This window comes from Rhinoderma darwinii, assembly GCF_050947455.1.
Source record: "Rhinoderma darwinii isolate aRhiDar2 chromosome 11 unlocalized genomic scaffold, aRhiDar2.hap1 SUPER_11_unloc_2, whole genome shotgun sequence".
Lineage (NCBI taxonomy): Eukaryota > Metazoa > Chordata > Amphibia > Anura > Rhinodermatidae > Rhinoderma > Rhinoderma darwinii.
In genome coordinates, this window is record NW_027461851.1 from 256,727 (window position 1) to 281,523 (window position 24,797).

General features: G+C 50.9%; 1 protein-coding gene across 1 annotated transcript in view; it reads right to left on the reverse strand.

Annotated features, from left to right (window-relative positions):
• SHTN1 (shootin 1) overlaps positions 1-24,797 on the reverse strand; it is a 44,728-nt gene that overhangs the window by 14,987 nt on the left and 4,944 nt on the right. Inside the window, exons 2-8 of the mRNA XM_075847760.1 lie at positions 16,494-16,653; positions 14,850-14,947; positions 12,362-12,443; positions 8,978-9,072; positions 8,577-8,723; positions 7,630-7,783; positions 1,705-1,810 (exon numbers count right to left, since the gene is read on the reverse strand). Coding sequence (XP_075703875.1) covers positions 1,705-1,810; positions 7,630-7,783; positions 8,577-8,723; positions 8,978-9,072; positions 12,362-12,443; positions 14,850-14,947; positions 16,494-16,653 — 842 coding nt within the window. The remainder of the gene's footprint in view (positions 1-1,704; positions 1,811-7,629; positions 7,784-8,576; positions 8,724-8,977; positions 9,073-12,361; positions 12,444-14,849; positions 14,948-16,493; positions 16,654-24,797) is intronic.

Below are 24,797 nucleotides of genomic sequence, written 5' to 3' on the forward strand. Positions count from 1 at the left end.
CACCAAATACTTCACATTTTACTCCCCAGTCCAGAGCGCCTGCTGCCATTCTTCTGCACCCCAGTTACTATATTTTCGTGCATTTGAGTCTCTTGGCCTTGTTTCCACGTGGAAGGTTTGGCTTTTTGGCCGTAACTCTTGAAGAGCACTTGTGGCCAGACTTCTCCGGACAGTAGTTGGGTGAACCTTGGTCCCACTGGTTTCTGCCTGTTCTGAGTTGATGGCACTGCTGGACATCTCCTGCTTTTGAAGGGAAGTAACATGAAGCGTCTTTGATCTGCTGCACTAAGTTTTCCTGGCCGACCACTGCGTCTATGGTCCTCACCGCTGCCCGTTTCTTGGTGCGTCTTGAACAGCACATCTTCTGCTGTGAAATCTTTGCTGATACAGTGGAACTACCTTGTGTCTTGTTGCCGTGCCCAGTCTTGCCACCTTTATAGCAGAGTTTGGCTGTTCCTCACACAGGTTTAAGCCTCCTACACAGCTGCCTCTGTTACAGTTAATGGGGTTTTTCACTACCGGACAACTGATTACTTATCCACCGGATAGGTCATCAGTATACGATCGGTGTGGGTCAGACAACCGGACCCCGCACAAGTTGGCTCCGAGCTGCAGTATTCAGTGAATAGGAGCAGAGCTGCAATTCGGCCGCTATGCAATGTACGGAGCCAACTGCTTCCTGCTCCTTACATTGCATACTTGGCAATGACACCCGGTGCCCGCAGGCAGCCAGAGAAGCTGATCGGTGCGGGTGTTGGACCCCCACAGATCATATACTGATGACCTATCTGGTGGATAGATCGTCAGTTGTCCGGTAGTGGACAACCCCTCTAATGACTGTCTCACCTACATATGAATCATACACCGGACTATAATCCTACAGAATCCATGACTGTGTGCAAGTACCTAGAAGAATTGATGCTTTACTAAAGGCAAAGGGCGGTCACACCTAATATTCATTTGATTTAGATTTCTCTTCTGTTCATTCACTTTGTTTTTTATCAATTAACAAAATACAAACGACTATTAACACTTTTTTGGACCCATTCAGACTTTGCAGCATTTCTCCCCAACTAACTAAAACCTTTGCACAGTATCGTATATATCGATCTGCCGCACATACACACATATAATATATATATATATATCTCTTCATAGTCATCTGCTGTACATACATTCTGTATATGTGTTAATGAGCCACACACGGTCAGTCTTCTATAACAGAATACAAACCTTTAGTAGACATTGTGTGTCAATTCCTCATAATTGTGAAGATCACTGCTTGCTTTTAGGGATTAGAAATATTTTTGTTTACATCCAGAGGCTGAAAACCCATCCTGCCCTAACACTGTCACAACTGAGGGATTGTTCCAACGTATCAGTGCAGGTAAACCCTATCAGTCTAGAATCCGGGACAGGAGATAAATGCGTGATGCTACTGGTTTTACCTCACAGAAGATTGTCTACACTGATACAGTATAACCAACCCTCAGCTGTGAGAAGAATTAGGTCAGGACCAGTTTTTAGCCTCTGGGTGATTTTTTTTTCCCCATACACTGAAAGCAAGCACAGATTGTGGATGAGGAATTGAAGCACTAATTCTATTAGCAAGTGACAGAACTTTTTACATGGGACTGGACGGGGCCTTTGAGGGCGAGAATACTGCAGGTCAGTGACTTCACAGGCGACTTCTATACATCTTACCGGATGGGGTTTGGCGGCGGTGGTGGCGGTAGAGGGGGCGGTGGCGGTGGAGGAGGGGGTGGAGCTGGTTTCTCCGCCTGATGTAGCCGCTTCTTAAGTTCTTCCACTGGAGGCAGAAAAAAGGATTTACATGTGAAATGATGACACGACAAACAACAAACACAAGCGTTTCTATCAATTCTGCGCGGTCGGTCAGACGTCTCTTGCTGTGGTTTTTGCAGTGTAGTGGGGCAGCCGCCGCCTGTCACATCACTACTATGGATGAGCAAATCCTAAAGGGGACACCCCTACTACTGCAGCGTCTATGTACGCAGTGGAGGATCGGGTGTTCCCATAATATATCAGTTTCCACTCACTAACAGCAAGCAGAGAACTTGAAAATGGTAATGACACAATTATGATTATAAAGTAGCCCAGGAGCGGCCCTGTGACTGCGTCTCCCACTGCATTAGAGGGAACCGGAGGTCACGGATGATCGTTCTCCCCATCAGGCGCTTTCATTATGAAGTGAAGGCAACGCAGCTCTAATTACCCATCACCCCCCTCTCCTCACTGACGCAGCTGCTAATGAGACGCGTTTTCTCCTTTAATGGAACCAGATATTGTCAGAAATCAGAGTGTAAATAGAGTGAAGAAGAGCGTGCGCTGAGCGTGACCCCGGCGCCCCGCACATTGTCACCCCCGCGACTCAACAACACGCTCAAAACCTTTCATCAGAACACAATAAAACATCAAGGCCGTCGTCATGTGCAGCGCGTCATTACCACGAGGAGATCAGCGGCTGCCGCGTTACAGGACTGCACGTACGGGCGCAGGTTACCGGAGATGTCAGACACGAAAACATAATGACCCGAATATGAAGAATTGTCCTCAGGAATGGTGCATGCTGGGAACTCCCCTCCCCCCGCTGCATGACCGTAAACGCTACAATCGGATTATGAAACACGAACGTAAAAAAATAAATAGAAGAAAATAAAATGACTGAACCCTGAACGTCGAGGTCGTATTCTGTTAACGGCACCGGTAGCACGGCGCACGGCCAAAACGTGTTTAAATGACCACAATTTTGCGATGCAGTTTTTGTCGCTTCAGCAGGTGAAGAGTTGAAAGCGTTTATTTCACCTGTATAAGCCGCACGCCGAAAAACCGCCCGGTGTGATTCGGCACGTGGGAACGCACGTTAAGGCCAGGCTCACGTGCAGCGGCGGATTTGTATCCGGCCCGAACAGGTAACCGGGGAGGTTTTTGCAGCAGGTGCAGGATTTCTGTAAACTCCATTCACATGAACAAGACACAGAAACTGCTCCAACAAATCCACCGTGTGTGAATTCGCCCATGTCCGCAGATGGAGCAGATTATTACCGCTTGTTAATCATGATCGCTATGTGGGGAGTTAGAATCTCCTCCCAGGGTCTCCAGTGTGGCTCCTCTATGGGGTACCGTCTACATACCGCAGGGTCTCCAGTGTGGCTCCTCCATGGGGTACCGTCTACATACCGCAGGGTCTCCAGTGTGGCTCCTCCATGGGGTACCGTCTACATACCGCAGGGTCTCCAGTGTGGCTCCTCTATGGGGTACCGTCTACATACCGCAGGGTCTCCAGTGTGGCTCCTCTATGGGGTACCGTCTACATACCGCAGGGTCTCCAGTGTGGCTCCTCCATGGGGTACCGTCTACATACCGCAGGGTCTCCAGTGTGGCTCCTCCATGGGGTACCGTCTACATACCGCAGGGTCTCCAGTGTGGCTCCTCTATGGGGTACCGTCTACATACCGCAGGGTCTCCAGTGTGACTCCGCTATGGGGTACAGTCTACATACCGCAGGGTCTCCAGTGTGACTCCTCTATGGGGTACAGTCTACATACCGCAGGGTCTCCAGTGTGGCTCCTCTATGGGGTACAGTCTACATACCGCAGGGTCTCCAGTGTGGCTCCTCTATGGGGTACCGTCTACATACCGCAGGGTCTCCAGTGTGGCTCCTCTATGGGGTACAGTCTACATACCGCAGGGTCTCCAGTGTGGCTCCTCTATGGGGTACAGTCTACATACCGCAGGGTCTCCAGTGTGGCTCCTCTATGGGGTACAGTCTACATACCGCAGGGTCTCCAGTGTGGCTCCTCTATGGGGTACCGTCTACATACCGCAGGGTCTCCAGTGTGGCTCCTCTATGGGGTACAGTCTACATACCGCAGGGGTCTCCAGTGTGGCTCCTCTATGGGGTACCGTCTACATACCGCAGGGTCTCCAGTGTGGCTCCTCTATGGGGTACAGTCTACATACCGCAGGGGTCTCCAGTGTGGCTTCTCTATGGGGTACAGTCTACATACCGCAGGGTCTCCAGTGTGGCTCCTCTATGGGGTACCGTCTACATACCGCAGGGTCTCCAGTGTGGCTCCTCTATGGGGTACAGTCTACATACCGCAGGGGTCTCCAGTGTGGCTCCTCTATGGGGTACAGTCTACATACCGCAGGGATCTCCAGTGTGGCTCCTCTATGGGGTACAGTCTACATACCGCAGGGGTCTCCAGTGTGGCTCCTCTATGGGGTACAGTCTACATACCGCAGGGGTCTCCAGTGTGGCTCCTCTATGGGGTACAGTCTACATACCGCAGGGTCTCCAGTGTGGCTCCTCTATGGGGTACAGTCTACATACCGCAGGGTCTCCAGTGTGGCTCCTCTATGGGGTACCGTCTACATACCGCAGGGTCTCCAATGTGGCTCCTCTATGGGGTACCGTCTACATACCGCAGGGTCTCCAGTGTGGCTCCTCTATGGGGTACAGTCTACATACCGCAGGGTCTCGTGTGTCTCCTCTATGGGGTACCGTCTACATACCGCAGGGTCTCCAGTGTGGCTCCTCTATGGGGTACCGTCTACATACCGCAGGGTCTCCAGTGTGGCTCCTCTATGGGGTACCGTCTACATACCGCAGGGTCTCCAGTGTGGCTCCTCTATGGGGTACCGTCTACATACCGCAGGGTCTCCAGTGTGGCTCCTCTATGGGGTACCGTCTACATACCGCAGGGTCTCCAGTGTGGCTCCTCCATGGGGTACCGTCTACATACCGCAGGGTCTCCAGTGTGACTCCTCTATGGGGTACAGTCTACATACCGCAGGGGTCTCCAGTGTGGCTCCTCTATGGGGTACCGTCTACATACCGCAGGGTCTCCAGTGTGGCTCCTCTATGGGGTACCGTCTACATACCGCAGGGTCTCCAGTGTGGCTCCTCTATGGGGTACAGTCTACATACCGCAGGGTCTCCAGTGTGGCTCCTCTATGGGGTACCGTCTACATACCGCAGGGGTCTCCAGTGTGGCTCCTCTATGGGGTACAGTCTACATACCGCAGGGTCTCCAGTGTGGCTCCTCTATGGGGTACAGTCTACATACCGCAGGGTCTCCAGTGTGGCTCCTCTATGGGGTACAGTCTACATACCGCAGGGTCTCCAGTATGACTCCTCTATGGGGTACAGTCTACATACCGCAGGGTCTCCAGTGTGGCTCCTCTATGGGGTACAGTCTACATACCGCAGGGTCTCCAGTGTGACTCCTCTATGGGGTACAGTCTACATACCGCAGGGTCTCCAGTGTGGCTCCTCTATGGGGTACAGTCTACATACCGCAGGGTCTCCAGTGTGGCTCCTCTATGGGGTACCATCTACATACCGCAGGGTCTCAAGTGTGACTCCGCTATGGGGTACAGTCTACATACCGCAGGGTCTCCAGTGTGGCTCCTCTATGGGGTACCGTCTACATACCGCAGGGTCTCCAGTGTGGCTCCTCTATGGGGTACCTTCTACATACCGCAGGGTCTCCAGTGTGGCTCCTCTATGGGGTACCGTCTACATACCGCAGGGTCTCCAGTGTGGCTCCTCTATGGGGTACCTTCTACATACCGCAGGGTCTCCAGTGTGGCTCCTCTATGGGGTACCGTCTACATACCGCAGGGTCTCCAGTGTGGCTCCTCTATGGGGTACCATCTACATACCGCAGGGTCTCCAGTGTGACTCCTCTATGGGGTACCATCTACATACCGCAGGGTCTCCAGTGTGGCTCCTCTATGGGGTACAGTCTACATACCGCAGGGGTCTCCAGTGTGGCTCCTCTATGGGGTACCGTCTACATACCGCAGGGTCTCCAGTGTGGCTCCTCTATGGGGTACAGTCTACATACCGCAGGGTCTCCAGTGTGGCTCCTCTATGGGGTACCGTCTACATACCGCAGGGGTCTCCAGTGTGGCTCCTCTATGGGGTACAGTCTACATACCGCAGGGTCTCCAGTGTGGCTCCTCTATGGGGTACCGTCTACATACCGCAGGGGTCTCCAGTGTGGCTCCTCTATGGGGTACAGTCTACATACCGCAGGGTCTCCAGTGTGGCTCCTCTATGGGGTACCGTCTACATACCGCAGGGTCTCCAGTGTGGCTCCTCTATGGGGTACCGTCTACATACCGCAGGGTCTCCAGTGTGGCTCCTCTATGGGGTACCGTCTACATACCGCAGGGTCTCCAGTGTGGCTCCTCTATGGGGTACAGTCTACATACCGCAGGGTCTCCAGTGTGACTCCGCTATGGGGTACAGTCTACATACCGCAGGGTCTCCAGTGTGGCTCCTCTATGGGGTACAGTCTACATACCGCAGGGTCTCCAGTGTGACTCCTCTATGGGGTACAGTCTACATACCGCAGGGTCTCCAGTGTGGCTCCTCTATGGGGTACCATCTACATACCGCAGGGTCTCAAGTGTGACTCCGCTATGGGGTACAGTCTACATACCGCAGGGTCTCCAGTGTGGCTCCTCTATGGGGTACCGTCTACATACCGCAGGGTCTCGTGTGGCTCCTCTATGGGGTACCGTCTACATACCGCAGGGGTCGCCAGTGTGGCTCCTCTATGGGGTACCGTCTACATACCGCAGGGTCTCCAGTGTGGCTCCTCTATGGGGTACAGTCACATACCGCAGGGGTCTCCAGTGTGGCTCCTCTATGGGGTACAGTCTACATACCGCAGGGTCTCCAGTGTGGCTCCTCTATGGGGTACAGTCTACATACCGCAGGGTCTCCAGTGTGGCTCCTCTATGGGGTACAGTCTACATACCGCAGGGTCTCCAGTGTGGCTCCTCTATGGGGTACAGTCTACATACCGCAGGGTCTCCAGTGTGGCTCCTCTATGGGGTACAGTCTACATACCGCAGGGTCTCCAGTGTGGCTCCTCTATGGGGTACAGTCTACATACCGCAGGGTCTCCAGTGTGGCTCCTCTATGGGGTACCGTCTACATACCGCAGGGGTCGCCAGTGTGGCTCCTCTATGGGGTACAGTCTACATACCGCAGGGGTCGCCAGTGTGGCTCCTCTATGGGGTACCGTCTACATACCGCAGGGTCTCCAGTGTGGCTCCTCTATGGGGTACCGTCTACATACCGCAGGGTCTCCAGTGTGGCTCCTCTATGGGGTGCCATCTACATACCGCAGGGTCTCCAGTGTGGCTCCTCTATGGGGTACCGTCTACATACCGCAGGGTCTCCAGTGTGGCTCCTCTATGAGGTGCCATCTACATACCGCAGGGTCTCCAGTGTGGCTCCTCTATGGGGTACAGTCTACATACCGCAGGGTCTCCAGTGTGGCTCCTCTATGGGGTACCGTCTACATACCGCAGGGTCTCCAGTGTGGCTCCTCTATGGGGTACAGTCTACATACCGCAGGGTCTCCAGTGTGGCTCCTCTATGGGGTACAGTCTACATACCGCAGGGGTCGCCAGTGTGGCTCCTCTATGGGGTACCGTCTACATACCGCAGGGTCTCCAGTGTGGCTCCTCTATGGGGTACAGTCTACATACCGCAGGGGTCTCCAGTGTGGCTCCTCTATGGGGTACAGTCTACATACCGCAGGGTCTCCAGTGTGGCTCCTCCATGGGGTACCGTCTACATACCGCAGTGTTTCAGGTCCTTCACTGTAGACTCCGACATCTGTAACTGGGTCTCCAGATCCTTCTTCTCGTCTTCGAAGATCTCCAGTTGTTTCTTCAGGCTCTGGACTTCTTTCCGCAGCTTTGCCTCTTGTAGCTGATCCTCCAGATCCTTCACCTGGTTGGAAGTGAAAAAATTATTGTAATGTTAAAAGAAGAACCACTAACTAGTCTGTGACCTGCCACAGGATCTGCACACCTCTCCTTAAATACACTGTGCTGCTGGCCCTGCTGCTGTGTAATTTCGAATTGGTGACCTCCCACAAAAGCGGCATACTCCTCTCCTGATATACTCTGTGCTGCTGGGGAAATGCTCCGTCCACTACAACTCTAAGGCCATGTTTACACGTTATATGAAAGGCTAAAAAACTTGAGGCGGATTTCAAAAGAAAATCACCTCTGAACTCGGGAGATTTTTGCAAGAATTTTTGAAATGTATTTTCGAAGCGTTTTTTGAAGTATCAATGTTATTTTTTACGAAGTGGTTTTCAATTCAGCAGCATAAAAATACTCCTCGTATAAACACCGCGTATGTCTTATTGATATCGATACGTTGTTTGGAGTCGTATTTCATGTGTATTTCTGGGGCGCGATATATTTTACGCTCCAGAAAACGCCTGAAAATAAGTCGGGAACAAGATCAGCGCACACCTCATCCGAAATACTCGCCAATGTTCGGGATTTTGCTTTATTCACTATGTAACTCTCTGTTCAAGACCTCCCACAGAATCAGCAAACGTATCTGATGAAATACTCTGTGCTGCTGTGACGGTGTTCATCAGGTGATTGGCTTCAGTGATGTCGGTTCAGGGGTGGCTTCACTTCAGGGCTGACAGGACACGCAGAGAATCCAATGCTCCCCACATTACTGTCCTTACATACACATTATATGAAGCGCCATGTGACGTCACCTTCAGCTCATGTCCAATCTCTGCCTCTTCCAGTAGATGAGTCAACCTCGCATTCTCATCCAGGGCTTTGATCAACTGCTCATCGGGTGAAATGCTCTGCAGCAGGAGGCAACTTTGTCTTTTCAGTTTATTCTGCTCAATATACATCTAAAGAAACAGGAGATGGAACAGTAAAAACGAGCCCCAACCCCCTCCCCAGGATTTAAAGTATCAACCAAATTATTCACTGACAGCAAGCAGAGATCTAAAACATAGAAAGATATTGAAACACTATTAGAAAGCTGCTAAACATTATATATCGGTTACAATGTCAGATGATGGGATTAGACCATGAGACGGGTACTGGGCCTCCAGCAAGGAGTATTAAACATCAGCGCCCTCCCCTGGGGTCTGGGCCTCACCTCCTGTGCCAGTGACTCTGCTTGTACCCGGAGATCTTTCTCCATCTCTAAGTTAGTCTGTAGCTCTTCATATTCTTCTACTGCCAGGACAGACACTGAAAAAAGAAACAAAAAATTATCAACCGTGCCCAACGCCTTCACAAGGAGGCGTCCGTGAAAGAGTCGCCGGATCCGCTCGCTGCGCGTCTCCGCATCCTGCAGACCGGACACCCACAGAGCGGGCAGCCGCAACCCACAGAGCGGGCACCCGCCACCCACAGACCGCATCCGCTCGCTGCACAGCTCCTGTGAAATCCGATCATACAGGTAAGATATCAGATATAGAGTCCTTAGATTTATTATGAACGATTGTTATGAGGCTGGAGACACAGGAGAGAGTCCCAGAGTCCTCCGATCAGGAGCCCACAGGAGACAGGCCCAGAGTCCTCCGATCAGGAGACCACAGGAGAGAGTCCCAGAGTCCTCCGATCAGGAGCCCACAGGAGAGAGTCCCAGAGTCCTCCGATCAGGAGCCCACAGGAGACAGGCCCAGAGTCCTCCGATCAGGAGACCACAGGAGAGAGTCCCAGAGTCCTCCGATCAGGAGACCACAGGAGAGAGTCCCAGAGTCCTCCGATCAGGAGACCACAGGAGAGAGTCCCAGAGTCCTCCGATCAGGAGACCACAGGAGAGAGTCCCAGAGTCCTCCGATCAGGAGACCACAGGAGAGAGTCCCAGAGTCCTCCGATCATGAGACGAACAGGAAAATCCCAGCTGGATGTGATCCCTACTGATCCTAACCAATCAAAATAAGCGAGTGCCGCGCGGCTACATCAGAAACCCACAATGTACATTTCTGGAATAAGTCGCTCCATCGGGAGAAGAATTCACTGGGTGTTTCGTGGCCTCGTCCGCTCTGGATCAGAAATGTGAATCTCTGGGGAATCACGTTTATTTTTACTTTATTTGGCCTTACAGGGGGGGGGGGGGAGCCACAAAATCTGCGCCAGACTTCAGAAAACATCGATGTAACGTGGACGCTGCGTGTGCCGTGAACACGCCGACTGTGGACTTCACGTATATAACTAAGATGTAACGTGAGGTACTGGACCCCCGCGCCTGGAGCCCCCTATATATAATCATCCTTTATGGGCCAAGTGTAATCTGCTCCGACACCTATAAAGAAGACCTAGGGGTGAGGCGAAGGGCACAGAAATTACAAGGTAACGACTGAGAACAAATCAGCTCTGAACAGAAGAGCAAAACAGCACAAGGAGGTCAAGAAGTGGAGACGGAGCAGGAGAAAGTGCCCCCTCCCCCGCCGGCAGCAGGAGAAGCTCCGCCACTAATGAGGCAGCGCCGCCTGTCCTGCACATTTAGGTGCTCGTTAGTTTAACCGCGCTACAATTAGCATAAGTTTCTAATCCCATTAACCGATGAACTACTTCAACATCCCGCTGCAAACAAACCCTCCTCCACCCGCCCCCGGCCACCACAGCCATTATAATCACGGAGCGCCGCTCGCTGCCAGCGCCGCATTAATATTCATGCCGCCTTTTTTCAATGGACCTTAATTACAAATCAAAACAGCAGCAATTAAGGAAAGCAGCAATTCACAGTCTGGAGATTTGTGTCAGCAAACAAGTTGGCGATGATGCGGTGGTCTGCGCGCTGTCGGGAAACAGACTGACTGGTGGACGGGGCCTGGCCCGGTGACAGCGCCATTATATCCAGCAGACGCTGAACCGCAGCCAAGAGCGGAGACTTCACCAGCGAGGCGCGGCCGCGAGACTCCTGTCACCAACAATTAGTGTCTGCACTTAAAGGGCCGGTGTCCAGTCCTATAAAGCTGCGCCATTGTAAGTTCTGCAACTTGCCTCATCAATTTCAAGATCTCTGCTTGCTATCACGGATGAAACCTCTAACCACCTAGTCCAGCTCACATAGCTGAAGCTTCGCAACTATTATATACAATTTTTGTCCGCTAAAACGGCAGCAGAAGTTGCAGAACACTTCACTATACGATGATGTGCGTGACCCTCCCAGCCGCCTCGTCTGTCACTTTTACTTCATTTCGTCTTTCTGTGACAGTCTCTTGTGAAACCTAAATCGAGTCATACAATGCCTTATCCACAGCCAGAGCTGCATTCACAATTCTGCTGTTTGTCAGTTTGGTGTTGACCGATTTCAAGTGACAAACACAAGAGAACAGCTCCATAATGCACTGAGGTCTGCTGCACAGCGCTGCAAGAGATGTAGTGGAATATCAGACTATTAATGGTGGGAAACCCCTTTAAAGAAGTTCTGCAGGGAAGGGGACGCTTTGGGGAACGATTACTATAGACAAGCAATGGTGTAAGAATGAACAAATATCCGGCCAATGATCTCATATATATGTGGTCACTCACGGACATTATATAGGTGACCACTGCCGCATCTCATATATATGTGGTCACTCACGGACATTATATATGTGACCACTGCCGCATCTCATATATATGTGGTCACTCACGGACATTATATATGTGACCACTGCCGCATCTCATATAATGTCCGTGAGTGACCACGTATATATGAGATGTGGCTGTGGTCACATATATAATGTCCGTGAGTGACCACATATATATGAGATGCGGCAGTGGTCACATATATAATGTCCGTGAGTGACCACATATATATATGTGACCACTGCCGCATCTCATATATATGTGGTCACTCACGGACATTATATATGTGACCACAGCCACATCTCATATATACGTGGTCACTCATGGACATTATATATGTGACCACAGCCGCATCTCATATATACGTGGTCACTCACGGACATTATATATGTGACCACTGCCGCATCTCATATATATGTGGTCACTCATGGACATTATATATCTGATCACAGCCGCATCTCATATATACGTGGTCACTCACGGACATTATATATGTGACCACTGCCGCATCTCATATATATGTGGTCACTCACGGACATTATATATGTGACCACTGCCGCATCTCATATATACATGGTCACTCATGGACATTATATATGTGACCACTGCCGCATCTCATATATATGTGGTCACTCATGGACATTATATATGTGACCACAGCCGCATCTCATATAGATGTGGTCACTCATGGACATTATATATGTGACCGCTGCCGCATCTCATATTTATGTGGTCACTCATGGACATTATATATGTGACCACTGCCGCATCTCATATATATGTGGTCACTCACGGACATTATATATGTGACCGCTGCCGCATCTCATATATATGTGGTCACTCATGGACATTATATATGTGACCACTGCCGCATCTCATATATATGTGATCACTCACGGACATTATATATGTGACCACTGCCGCATCTCATATATATGTGATCACAGCCACATCTCACCTCGGTTGTACTTTTCTAAGAGTTTTCTCCGGTCATAAGCTTCTTTATTCAGGGTGACGTTCTCCTTTCTTGTGACGTTTACCTGTAAAAGAAATGAAACAAAAGAATCTTGAACTGGAACAGAAATCGATAGGAGGGACATAAAGACGAAAATCTGCAGCAGGTTCATCCTACGAGAGCCGGACCTCAGTGACCCCAATATAGAATGCCCTCACCCTATTACCAGGGTGTTCATAGCCTGTATACCACTAAGTAACAGCACCGTTGCCAACAGTTCACATTTTTTTTCCAGGGAGACGTAGGGTGTGGCTTCTTTGTTGGGTGTGTCTTATGGGGCGTGGCTTACCTGGTGGGTGTGACTAAGGGGGCGTGGCTATCTTCCCAGAATTTCTGCATACAAATGAACGTACAAAAAGGTCTGCACTAGTTTGGCTGACAACTACTATGGTGGCCGGCGTCTCTGGTTATCTGGTTGTTTACAGGCAGGTGAGGTCTCACTTTATCACTAGGGCGAGGTGATATGTGCTGACCACTACTGGCAGCGTAAAAAACCAGCGTAGATTGTGCCACACACACTGCCAGCTACCTGTAGATCGTGCCATACACTCTGCCCCCTCCCTGTAGATCGTGCCGCACACTCTGCCCCCTCCCTATAGATCGTGCCGTACACTCTGCCCCCTCCCTGTAGATCGTGCCGTACACTCTGCCCCCTCCCTGTATATCGTGCCGCACACTCTGCCCCCTCCCTGTAGATCGTGCCATACACTCTGCCCATTCCCTGTAGATCGTGCCATACACTCTGCCCATTCCCTGTAGATCGTGCCATACACTCTGTCCCCTCCCTGTAGATCGTGCCGCGCACACTGCCCCCTCCCTGTAGATCGTGCCGCGCACACTGCCCCCTCCCTGTAGATCGTGCCGCGCACACTGCCCCCTCCCTGTAGATCGTGCCGCGCACACTGCCCCCTCCCTGTAGATCGCGCCGCGCACACTGCCCCCTCCCTGTAGATCGTGCCGCGCACACTGCCCCCTCCCTGTAGATCGTGCCGCGCACACTGCCCCCTCCCTGTAGATCGTGCCATACACTCTGCCCATTCCCTGTAGATCGTGCCATACACTCTGTCCCCTCCCTGTAGATCGTGCCGCGCACACTGCCCCCTCCCTGTAGATCGTGCCGCGCACACTGCCCCCTCCCTGTAGATCGTGCCGCACACACTGCCCCCTCCCTGTAGATCGGGCCATACACTCTGCCCCCTCCCTGTAGATCGGGCCATACACTCTGCACCCTCCCTGTAGATCGGGCCATACACTCTGCCCCCTCCCTGTAGATCGGGACATACACTCTGCCCCCTCCCTGTAGATCGGGCCATACACTCTGCCCCCTCCCTGTAGATCGGGCCATACACTCTGCCCCCTCCCTGTAGATCGGGCCATACACTCTGCCCCCTCCCTGTAGATCGGGCCATACACTCTGCCCCCTCCCTGTAGATCGGGCCATACACTCTGCCCCCTCCCTGTAGATCGGGCCATACACTCTGCCCCCTCCCTGTAGATCGGGCCATACACTCTGCCCCCTCCCTGTAGATCGGGCCATACACTCTGCCCCCTCCCTGTAGATCGGGCCATACACTCTGCCCCCTCCCTGTAGATCGGGCCATACACTCTGCCCCCTCCCTGTAGATCGGGCCATACACTCTGCCCCCTCTCTGTAGTTCGTGCCGCACACACTGTCCCCTGTAGATCGTGCCGCACACACTGCCCCCTGTAGATCGTGCTACACACTGCCCCCTGTAGATCGTGCCAGACACACACGCTGCCCCATGTAGATCGTGCCAGACACGCACTGCCCCCTGTAGATCGTGCCACACACACCCTGCCCCCTCTCTGTAGATAACGCCATTGGGGCTGTATAGGGACGTTCTGGCCGGGGATTCCTCTCCTGGAGGAGCCCATGACATCACTGTTCATATTTGGACAGGGACGTCAGGGGCTCCCTCTAGGAGCGGAAGCCCCGGCAACTCTCTGGCCAGGGATTCCGCTCCAGAAAGAGTGAAAGGCAGAGCAGGGAGCGGACAGTTTCCAACTCTGCCATAGTATTAAATAGTATCAGCGTCCTGTGGACGCAGATACAATTAAATATGGCAGTTGCCGGGACACGTCCCTGGACAGTAATTTGCTGGGACAGTCCCGACAAATTCTCGACTGTTGGCAACAATGTAACAGGGTCTGTGTACCGTATATATAGCACAGGGGCAGGGTCTGTGTACTGCATATATAGCACTGGGGTGCGGTCAGTGTACTATATATGTCTCTGTCTACCACCAGGGGGCAGGATCAGTGTACTGTATGTATAGTACTGGAGGCGGGGTAAGTGTACTCTATACATAGCACCAGCCGGCAGGGTATATGGCTACAGGTTGTCCATGTACATCCTATTCTATATGGACAGGCTCCATTCCTACATTTCAGCCCCCCCAGTACGGCGCACCTCTTCTATGAGGTCCACTAGTTTGGAGCGTAAATCTTCCAGCTCGATGGCGAATGTCGTCTTCTCCTTCTGCACAGAAAGTATCTGCTCTTGAAGTTCTATTGGATGAGAGGAAGAATATTACATACAGGAGCAGCGCAGCACAACAGTTACCAGTACACAGCACCAACATCTATGGGCACCTTAAAGGGGATCCCGTCACCTCTCTCCCCTGCACGGTGTATGGTGAGGAGCAGTCACCTCTCTCCCCTGCACGGTGTATGGTGAGGAGCCGTCACCTCTCTCCCCTGCACGGTGTATGGTGAGGAGCAGTCACCTCTCTCCCCTGCACGGTGTATGGTGAGGAGCAGTCACCTCTCTCCCCTGCACGGTGTATGGTGAGGAGCAGTCACCTCTCTCCCCTGCACGGTGTATGGTGAGGAGCAGTCACCTCTCTCCCCTGCACGGTGTATGGTGAGGAGCAGTCACCTCTCTCCCCTGCACGGTGTATGGTGAGGAGCAGTCACCTCTCTCCCCTGCACGGTGTATGGTGAGGAGCAGTCACCTCTCTCCCCTGCACGGTGTATGGTGAGGAGTCAGTCACCTCTCTCCCCTGCACGGTGTATGGTGAGGAGTCAGTCACCTCTCTCCCCTGCACGGTGTATGGTGAGGAGCAGTCACCTCTCTCCCCTGCACGGTGTATGGTGAGGAGCAGTCACCTCTCTCCCCTGCACGGTGTATGGTGAGGAGCAGTCACCTCTCTCCCCTGCACGGTGTATGGTGAGGAGCCGTCACCTCTCTCCCCTGCACGGTGTATGGTGAGGAGCCGTCACCTCTCTCCCCTGCACGGTGTATGGTGAGGAGCCGTCACCTCTCTCCCCTGCACGGTGTATGGTGAGGAGCAGTCACCTCTCTCCCCTGCACGGTGTATGGTGAGGAGCCGTCACCTCTCTCCCCTGCACGGTGTATGGTGAGGAGCAGTCACCTCTCTCCCCTGCACGGTGTATGGTGAGGAGCAGTCACCTCTCTCCCCTGCACGGTGTATGGTGAGGAGCAGTCACCTCTCTCCCCTGCACGGTGTATGGTGAGGAGTCAGTCACCTCTCTCCCCTGCACGGTGTATGGTGAGGAGCAGTCACCTCTCTCCCCTGCACGGTGTATGGTGAGGAGCAGTCACCTCTCTCCCCTGCACGGTGTATGGTGAGGAGCAGTCACCTCTCTCCCCTGCACGGTGTATGGTGAGGAGCAGTCACCTCTCTCCCCTGCACGGTGTATGGTGAGGAGTCAGTCACCTCTCTCCCCTGCACGGTGTATGGTGAGGAGTCAGTCACCTCTCTCCCCTGCACGGTGTATGGTGAGGAGCAGTCACCTCTCTCCCCTGCACGGTGTATGGTGAGGAGTCAGTCACCTCTCTCCCCTGCACGGTGTATGGTGAGGAGCAGTCACCTCTCTCCCCTGCACGGTGTATGGTGAGGAGTCAGTCACCTCTCTCCCCTGCACGGTGTATGGTGAGGAGCAGTCACCTCTCTCCCCTGCACGGTGTATGGTGAGGAGCAGACACCTCTCTCCCCTGCACGGTGTATGGTGAGGAGCCGTCACCTCTCTCCCATGCACGGTGTATGGTGAGGAGTCAGTGATCACCCTCATGGACGGTGCTCTGTCTTACCTTTAAGTTTGTGCTGACAGTCCAGGGAGGTGCAGGCGCCTCCTTCAGAAGCTGCGTGGTCTTCTTGGTCCAGGTTGATCTCCTCGGTGATGACGTCCGGCCCCAGCTTGGCCATGTACAGCATGCTAATCCTCTTCAGGGTCTTGTTCTCCTTGTTTAACTTGAGAAGAAGAAATGGCAGAATGAGACAAAGACAAAGCCGTGACCAGCAGCCGTCCCATGTAACAAAGAGACGCTTATCTGTAAAGTGTGTGGGTCGCATAGCACTGGGGGGCAGCAGACAAGGGGGGCTGCTTATCGACCAGCGATCTCCCCAATAAACGTTCTGTACCCCTAAGAAGAGGCCCTGCTCTCACACTGTATATTAACCCCGCAGCTTCATGCAGCCTCGTGAGTGGGAGACAGTGACATTCTCCGGACCCCCCTCTTTTACCAGAACAATCCCAGTGATTAATCTCCCATCTACCCACGGACTCCGGGCACTTGTGACTCGGCCAAGAGTCCAAGTAAGACATTGATCAGCCCCGTTCTGTGGGAAGCGGCTTCACCCGCCGCAGAGACGGAAGCAGCAGCAGCGCAGGATATTGGGGGTATTATCTCTGCCGGGGTGAAAATTACTCAAGTTAATGAAGTGCGGTTAGTGAATGATGGAGATTAAGCTCAGGGCTCGGTGACTTTCTGCTACAGTGTGTAGATAAGTGGTTGCCACCAGCAATAATGAGTTCTACAGTTGTACAGCAGGAATGAATGGCGCGGTGTTAACTCCATGCACAATGCCACTGCCTGCTGGGGGTAGTAGTTCAGCACGATCGATGCGGATTTAACCTCGCTGCTTATTATAACCGTGATAAATAGTCTAGAACGTCCCGCGGGACGAGGCAGCGTTTACCATGAGAGGCGCCGCCGTCACTGAGCAGACGTGGGGACTCATCATCACATTCTGCTACTTCTGTCTCTATCACATGGCTCATTGGAAGTGTCACCCAGCTTTCCCGAAGCCCTGAAAAGTAATTCCACAAATACAGGCCAGTTTTGCCATTCAAAAATTTGGACAAGTGGAGTGAGAGCAGCTGGATCCTTTATCAATCATAACTCCCATCATCACTCAAGAGGGGGTGAGGAGCGCGGTCACGGAGGTCGGAGAGCGACAATACAGAGGACCTGCGCTTTTTTGTCTTATTCACCGCCCAAAGTTTACGGTTTTGATGATTGAATTTTCAGACTTCGGGCCTCAACAGTAAATATCAGTTGACAAATGTGACCACAACCCCCACCATCTACATCTTAAGACAGAGCATCATCTTTAGGAATTCAACCGCCTCGGGATAAACAAAGGGCGATAACGAGCGCAGAAAACCTCGCTAATGTACGGGGGGGGAGAAGAAAGGCTTCTGGCGCCGCTGTGATTTCAGCTCTCGAGACCGGAATGTCTAATGAAATTTGGCTGAAAATTGCTGTAATCTGTTTTAGATGAAGTGGCCCCGACGCGTTTTACACCAGCAAAAAATACGTAAGAGCGATAAAAACATAATAATAATAATAATACGCGGCTGATGAGACCGCGCAGAGAAAATGACATCCGTGCTCAATTCATCAGTCACTGGTAATCAGCGGGACGGCGAGCGGAGGTCAGCGCTGCCCCCTCCCCCGCCCCCTTGTTTGCTTCCATAGACAATCACAGTAATAATGCGCAGCTTTCCGCGGCTCCTCGTCTCTATTGATAAACAGTGAAATGGCGATTTCTCCGCGTAAACAGCGGCCGTGAGGGTTTTGTCTCGGGAGATTGCAGCCATTTCGCCGGATGATCTGGGGTATTACGTGCAGCAGGACAATGGCAGCCGTTCTGTATAAAGTCATTTGGCAGAAATTCTCCCCACACTGAGCAGCGGACGGGGGCGCCGTAACGGACCGGCGCGCTGAACCCAGGTTAACCCTTTCATGGTCAGGTATAAAGGTTATAACGGTTTTATTTCTTAGACCAGTAAAGTGATGTTTGCGCCGTCCTCGCTCTTTTCTCACGCCGCTGCGCTGGTAATTCTCCTGCTGGTTCAGGAGCGTGTTATTCAAATGCCAGATTAGCAGGATTCCAGATTACTGGGCAGTGTATCAGGATGGTGAAGCGGGGAAGAAAACGCCTGCCCGTCACTGACAGCCTGATAGATCGTACAGCTGCCATAATGCTGAGTCACACCCCGACCGCGTGATGTCATACAACGCTGCTGCGCCAGGAAGACGGACGCCGGACGAGCCGCAATGTCAGATGATCAGGATGATGGCTCCCCCCCCCCATCACTAGTACGGGGGTCCCTCCTACCTGCATGACCTCAAGGAGGAGTCTGAATGGAGCGGCGGCTGAGCATGATGGGAATATGTCACATGTCTGGAGGGAGAAGTGAAGGGACCTGCGGCCTCGCAACGCCACAGTGACCCCCTAATAATCTTATCATTTACATTAGGACGACATCATCCCATATATTAAATACACACAAAGAGACATATATACACACACACACACACACACATATATATATACACACACACACACACACACACACACACACATATATACACCGCGTTCCAAATTATTATGTAAATGTTATTTTTCGCTGATTTTCCTAAATAGTCGATGCAATGACGGTCAGTATAATCTTCACCATCAACCGCTGGAGGATAATGCGGATTTTATTGATAAATCTCCTAATGAGAACAGATATTTTTTGTTTCACATTATTATGCACAACAGAGATCAGAACATTTACAGGTTGTAAAGAGACTAAAATGGTCATTTGTAGAATTTGCAGCATCAGGAGGTCATATTTACAGAAATCACAAAACACTTACCAGGCCAAGTTACATGTTACACAGGACCCTCCTCTGATATCACCTGCACAGCACAAGTTACATGTTACACAGGACCCTTCTCTGATATCACCTGCACAGCACAAGTTACATGTCACACAGGACCCTTCTCTGATATCACCTGCACAGGACAAGTTACATGTTACACAGGACCCTCCTCTGATATCACCCGCACAGCACAAGTTACATGTTACACAGGACCCTCCTCTGATATCACCTGCACAGCACAAGTTACATGTTACACAGGACCCTCCTCTGATATCACCTGCACAGGACAAGTTACATGTTACACAGGACCCTCCTCTGATATCACCTGCACAGCACAAGTTACATGTTACACAGGACCCTCCTCTGATATCACCTGCACAGCACAAGTTACATGTTACACAGGACCCTTCTCTGATATCACCTGCACAGGACAAGTTACATGTTACACAGGACCCTCCTCTGATATCACCTGCACAGCACAAGTTACATGTTACACAGGACCCTCCTCTGATATCACCTGCACAGGACAAGTTACATGTTACACAGGACCCTCCTCTGATATCACCTGCACAGCACAAGTTACATGTTACACAGGACCCTCCTCTGATATCACCTGCACAGGACAAGTTACATGTTACACAGGACCCTCCTCTGATATCACCTGCACAGCACAAGTTACATGTTACACAGGACCCTCCTCTGATATCACCTGCACAGGACAAGTTACATGTTACACAGGACCCTCCTCTGATATCACCTGCACAGCACAAGTTACATGTTACACAGGACCCTCCTCTGATATCACCTGCACAGCACAAGTTACATGTTACACAGGACCCTCCTCTGATATCACCTGCACAGCACAAGTTACATGTTACACAGGACCCTTCTCTGATATCACCTGCACAGCACAAGTTACATGTTACACAGGACCCTTCTCTGATATCACCTGCACAGCACAAGTTACATGTTACACAGGACCCTTCTCTGATATCACCTGCACAGGACAAGTTACATGTTACACAGGACCCTCCTCTGATATCACCTGCACAGCACAAGTTACATGTTACACAGGACCCTCCTCTGATATCACCTGCACAGCACAAGTTACATGTTACACAGGACCCTTCTCTGATATCACCTGCACAGGACAAGTTACATGTTACACAGGACCCTCCTCTGATATCACCTGCACAGCACAAGTTACATGTTACACAGGACCCTCCTCTGATATCACCTGCACAGGACAAGTTACATGTTACACAGGACCCTTCTCTGATATCACCTGCACAGCACAAGTTACATGTTACACAGGACCCTCCTCTGATATCACCTGCACAGCACAAGTTACATGTTACACAGGACCCTTCTCTGATATCACCTGCACAGCACAAGTTACATGTTACACAGGACCCTCCTCTGATATCACCTGCACAGGACAAGTTACATGTTACACAGGACCCTTCTCTGATATCACCTGCACAGCACAAGTTACATGTTACACAGGACCCTTCTCTGATATCACCTGCACAGCACAAGTTACATGTTACACAGGACCCTTCTCTGATATCACCTGCACAGGACAAGTTACATGTTACACAGGACCCTTCTCTGATATCACCTGCACAGCACAAGTTACATGTTACACAGGACCCTCCTCTGATATCACCTGCACAGCACAAGTTACATGTTACACAGGACCCTTCTCTGATATCACCTGCACAGCACAAGTTACATGTTACACAGGACCCTTCTCTGATATCACCTGCACAGCACAAGTTACATGTTACACAGGACCCTCCTCTGATATCACCTGCACAGCACAAGTTACATGTTACACAGGACCCTCCTCTGATATCACCTGCACAGCACAAGTTACATGTTACACAGGACCCTCCTCTGATATCACCTGCACAGGACAAGTTACATGTTACACAGGACCCTCCTCTGATATCACTTGCACAGGACAAGTTACATGTTACACAGGACCCTTCTCTGATATCACCTGCACAGCACAAGTTACATGTTACACAGGACCCTCCTCTGATATCACCTGCACAGCACAAGTTACATGTTACACAGGACCCTCCTCTGATATCACCTGCACAGGACAAGTTACATGTTACACAGGACCCTCCTCTGATATCACCTGCACAGCACAAGTTACATGTTACACAGGACCCTCCTCTGATATCACCTGCACAGCACAAGTTACATGTTACACAGGACCCTCCTCTGATATCACCTGCACAGCACAAGTTACATGTTACACAGGACCCTCCTCTGATATCACCTGCACAGGACAAGTTACATGTTACACAGGACCCTCCTCTGATATCACCTGCACAGCACAAGTTACATGTTACACAGGACCCTTCTCTGATATCACCTGCACAGCACAAGTTACATGTTACACAGGACCCTTCTCTGATATCACCTGCACAGGACAAGTTACATGTTACACAGGACCCTTCTCTGATATCACCTGCACAGCACAAGTTACATGTTACACAGGACCCTCCTCTGATATCACCTGCACAGGACAAGTTACATGTTACACAGGACCCTTCTCTGATATCACCTGCACAGCACAAGTTACATGTTACACAGGACCCTCCTCTGATATCACCTGCACAGCACAAGTTACATGTTACACAGGACCCTTCTCTGATATCACCTGCACAGCACAAGTTACATGTTACACAGGACCCTTCTCTGATATCACCTGCACAGCACAAGTTACATGTTACACAGGACCCCTTCTCTGATATCACCTGCACAGCACAAGTTACATGTTACACAGGACCCTCCTCTGATATCACCTGCACAGCACAAGTTACATGTTACACAGGACCCTTCTCTGATATCACCTGCACAGCACAAGTTACATGTTACACAGGACCCTTCTCTGATATCACCTGCACAGCACAAGTTACATGTTACACAGGACCCTCCTCTGATATCACCTGCACAGCACAAGTTACATGTTACACAGGACCCTTCTCTGATATCACCTGCACAGCACAAGTTACATGTTACACAGGACCCTTCTCTGATATCACCTGCACAGCACAAGTTACATGTTACACAGGACCCTCCTCTGATATCACCTGCACAGCACAAGTTACATGTTACACAGGACCCTTCTCTGATATCACCTGCACAGCACAAGTTACATGTTACACAGGACCCTCCTCTGATATCACCTGCACAGGACAAGTTACATGTTACACAGGACCCTTCTCTGATATCACCTGCACAGGACAAGTTACATGTTACACAGGACCCTTCTCTGATATCACCTGCACAGCACAAGTTACATGTCACACAGGACCCTTCTCTGATATCACCTGCACAGCACAAGTTACATGTTACACAGGACCCTCCTCTGATATCACCTGCACAGCACAAGTTACATGTTACACAGGACCCTTCTCTGATATCACCTGCACAGGACAAGTTACATGTTACACAGGACCCTTCTCTGATATCACCTGCACAGCACAAGTTACATGTTACACAGGACCCTTCTCTGATATCACCTGCACAGGACAAGTTACATGTTACACAGGACCCTCCTCTGATATCACCTGCACAGCACAAGTTACATGTTACACAGGACCCTCCTCTGATATCACCTGCACAGCACAAGTTACATGTTACACAGGACCCTTCTCTGATATCACCTGCACAGGACAAGTTACATGTTACACAGGACCCTTCTCTGATATCACCTGCACAGGACAAGTTACATGTTACACAGGACCCTTCTCTGATATCACCTGCACAGCACAAGTTACATGTTACACAGGACCCTTCTCTGATATCACCTGCACAGGACAAGTTACATGTTACACAGGACCCTTCTCTGATATCACCTGCACAGGACAAGTTACATGTTACACAGGACCCTTCTCTGATATCACCTGCACAGGACAAGTTACATGTTACACAGGACCCTCCTCTGATATCACCTGCACAGGACAAGTTACATGTTACACAGGACCCTTCTCTGATATCACCTGCACAGCACAAGTTACATGTTACACAGGACCCTCCTCTGATATCACCTACACAGGACAAGTTACATGTTACACAGGACCCTTCTCTGATATCACCTGCACAGGACAAGTTACATGTTACACAGGACCCTTCTCTGATATCACCTGCACAGGACAAGTTACATGTTACACAGGACCCTCCTCTGATATCACTTGCACAGGACAAGTTACATGTTACACAGGACCCTTCTCTGATATCACCTGCACAATTCCTACATCCATTGAATTTGTGAGTATTTGGACAGTTTCTGCTGGAATATCTTTGCAGGATGTCAGAATCGCCTCCCAGAGCTTCTGTTTTGATGTGAACGGCCTCCCACCCTCATAGATCTTTTGCTTGAGGATGCTCCAAAGGTTCTCAATAGGGTTGAGGTCAGGGGAACATGGGTTCCCCACCATGAGTTTCTCTCCTTTTATGCCCATAGCAGCCAATGACACAGAGGTATTCTTTGCAGCATGAGATGGTGCATTGTCATGCATGAAGATAATTTTGCTACGGAAGGCACGGTTCTTCTTTTTGTACCACGGAAGAAAGTGGTCAGTCATAAACTCTACGTACTTTGCAGAGGTCATTTTCACACCGTCAGGGACCCTAAAGGGGCCTACCAGCTCTCTCCCCATGATTCCAGCCTAAAACATGACTCTGCCACGTCCTTGCTGACATCGCAGCCTTGTTGGGACATGGTGGCCATTCATCAACCATCCACTACTCCATCCATCTGGACCATCCAGGGTTGCACGGCACTCATCAGTAAACAACACGGTTTGAAAATGAGTCTTCATGTATTTCTGAGCCCACTGCAACCGTTTCTGCTTGTGAGCATTGTTTAGGAGTGGCCGAATAATAGCTTTATGTACACTTGCAAACCTCTGGAGGATCCTACACCTTGAGGTTTGCGGGACTCCAGAGGCACCAGCGGCTTCAAATACCGGTTTGCTGCTTTGCAATGGCATTTTAGCAGCTGCTCTCCTAATCCTATTAATTTGTCTGGCAGAAACCTTCCTCATTATGCCTTTATCTGAACGAACCCGTCTGTGCTCTGAATCAGCCACAAATCTTTTCACAGTACGATGATCACGCTTAAGTTTTCTTGAAATATCCAATGTTTTCATACCTTGTCCAAGGTATTGCACTATTTCACGCGTTTTCTTTCCCATATTGCTTGAAACCTGTGGCTGCTTAATAATGTGGAACGTCCTTCTTAAGTAGTTTTCCTTTGATTGGGCACACCTGGCTAATTATCACAGGTGTCTGAGATTGATTACAATGATCCAAAGGGCCCAAAGACACAAGACCATCCATGAGTTTCATTGAAAAACTAATAATTAAATGTTTATGACACTTAAATCCAATGTGCAGAATAATTTGGAACACGGTGTATATGTTAGATACACA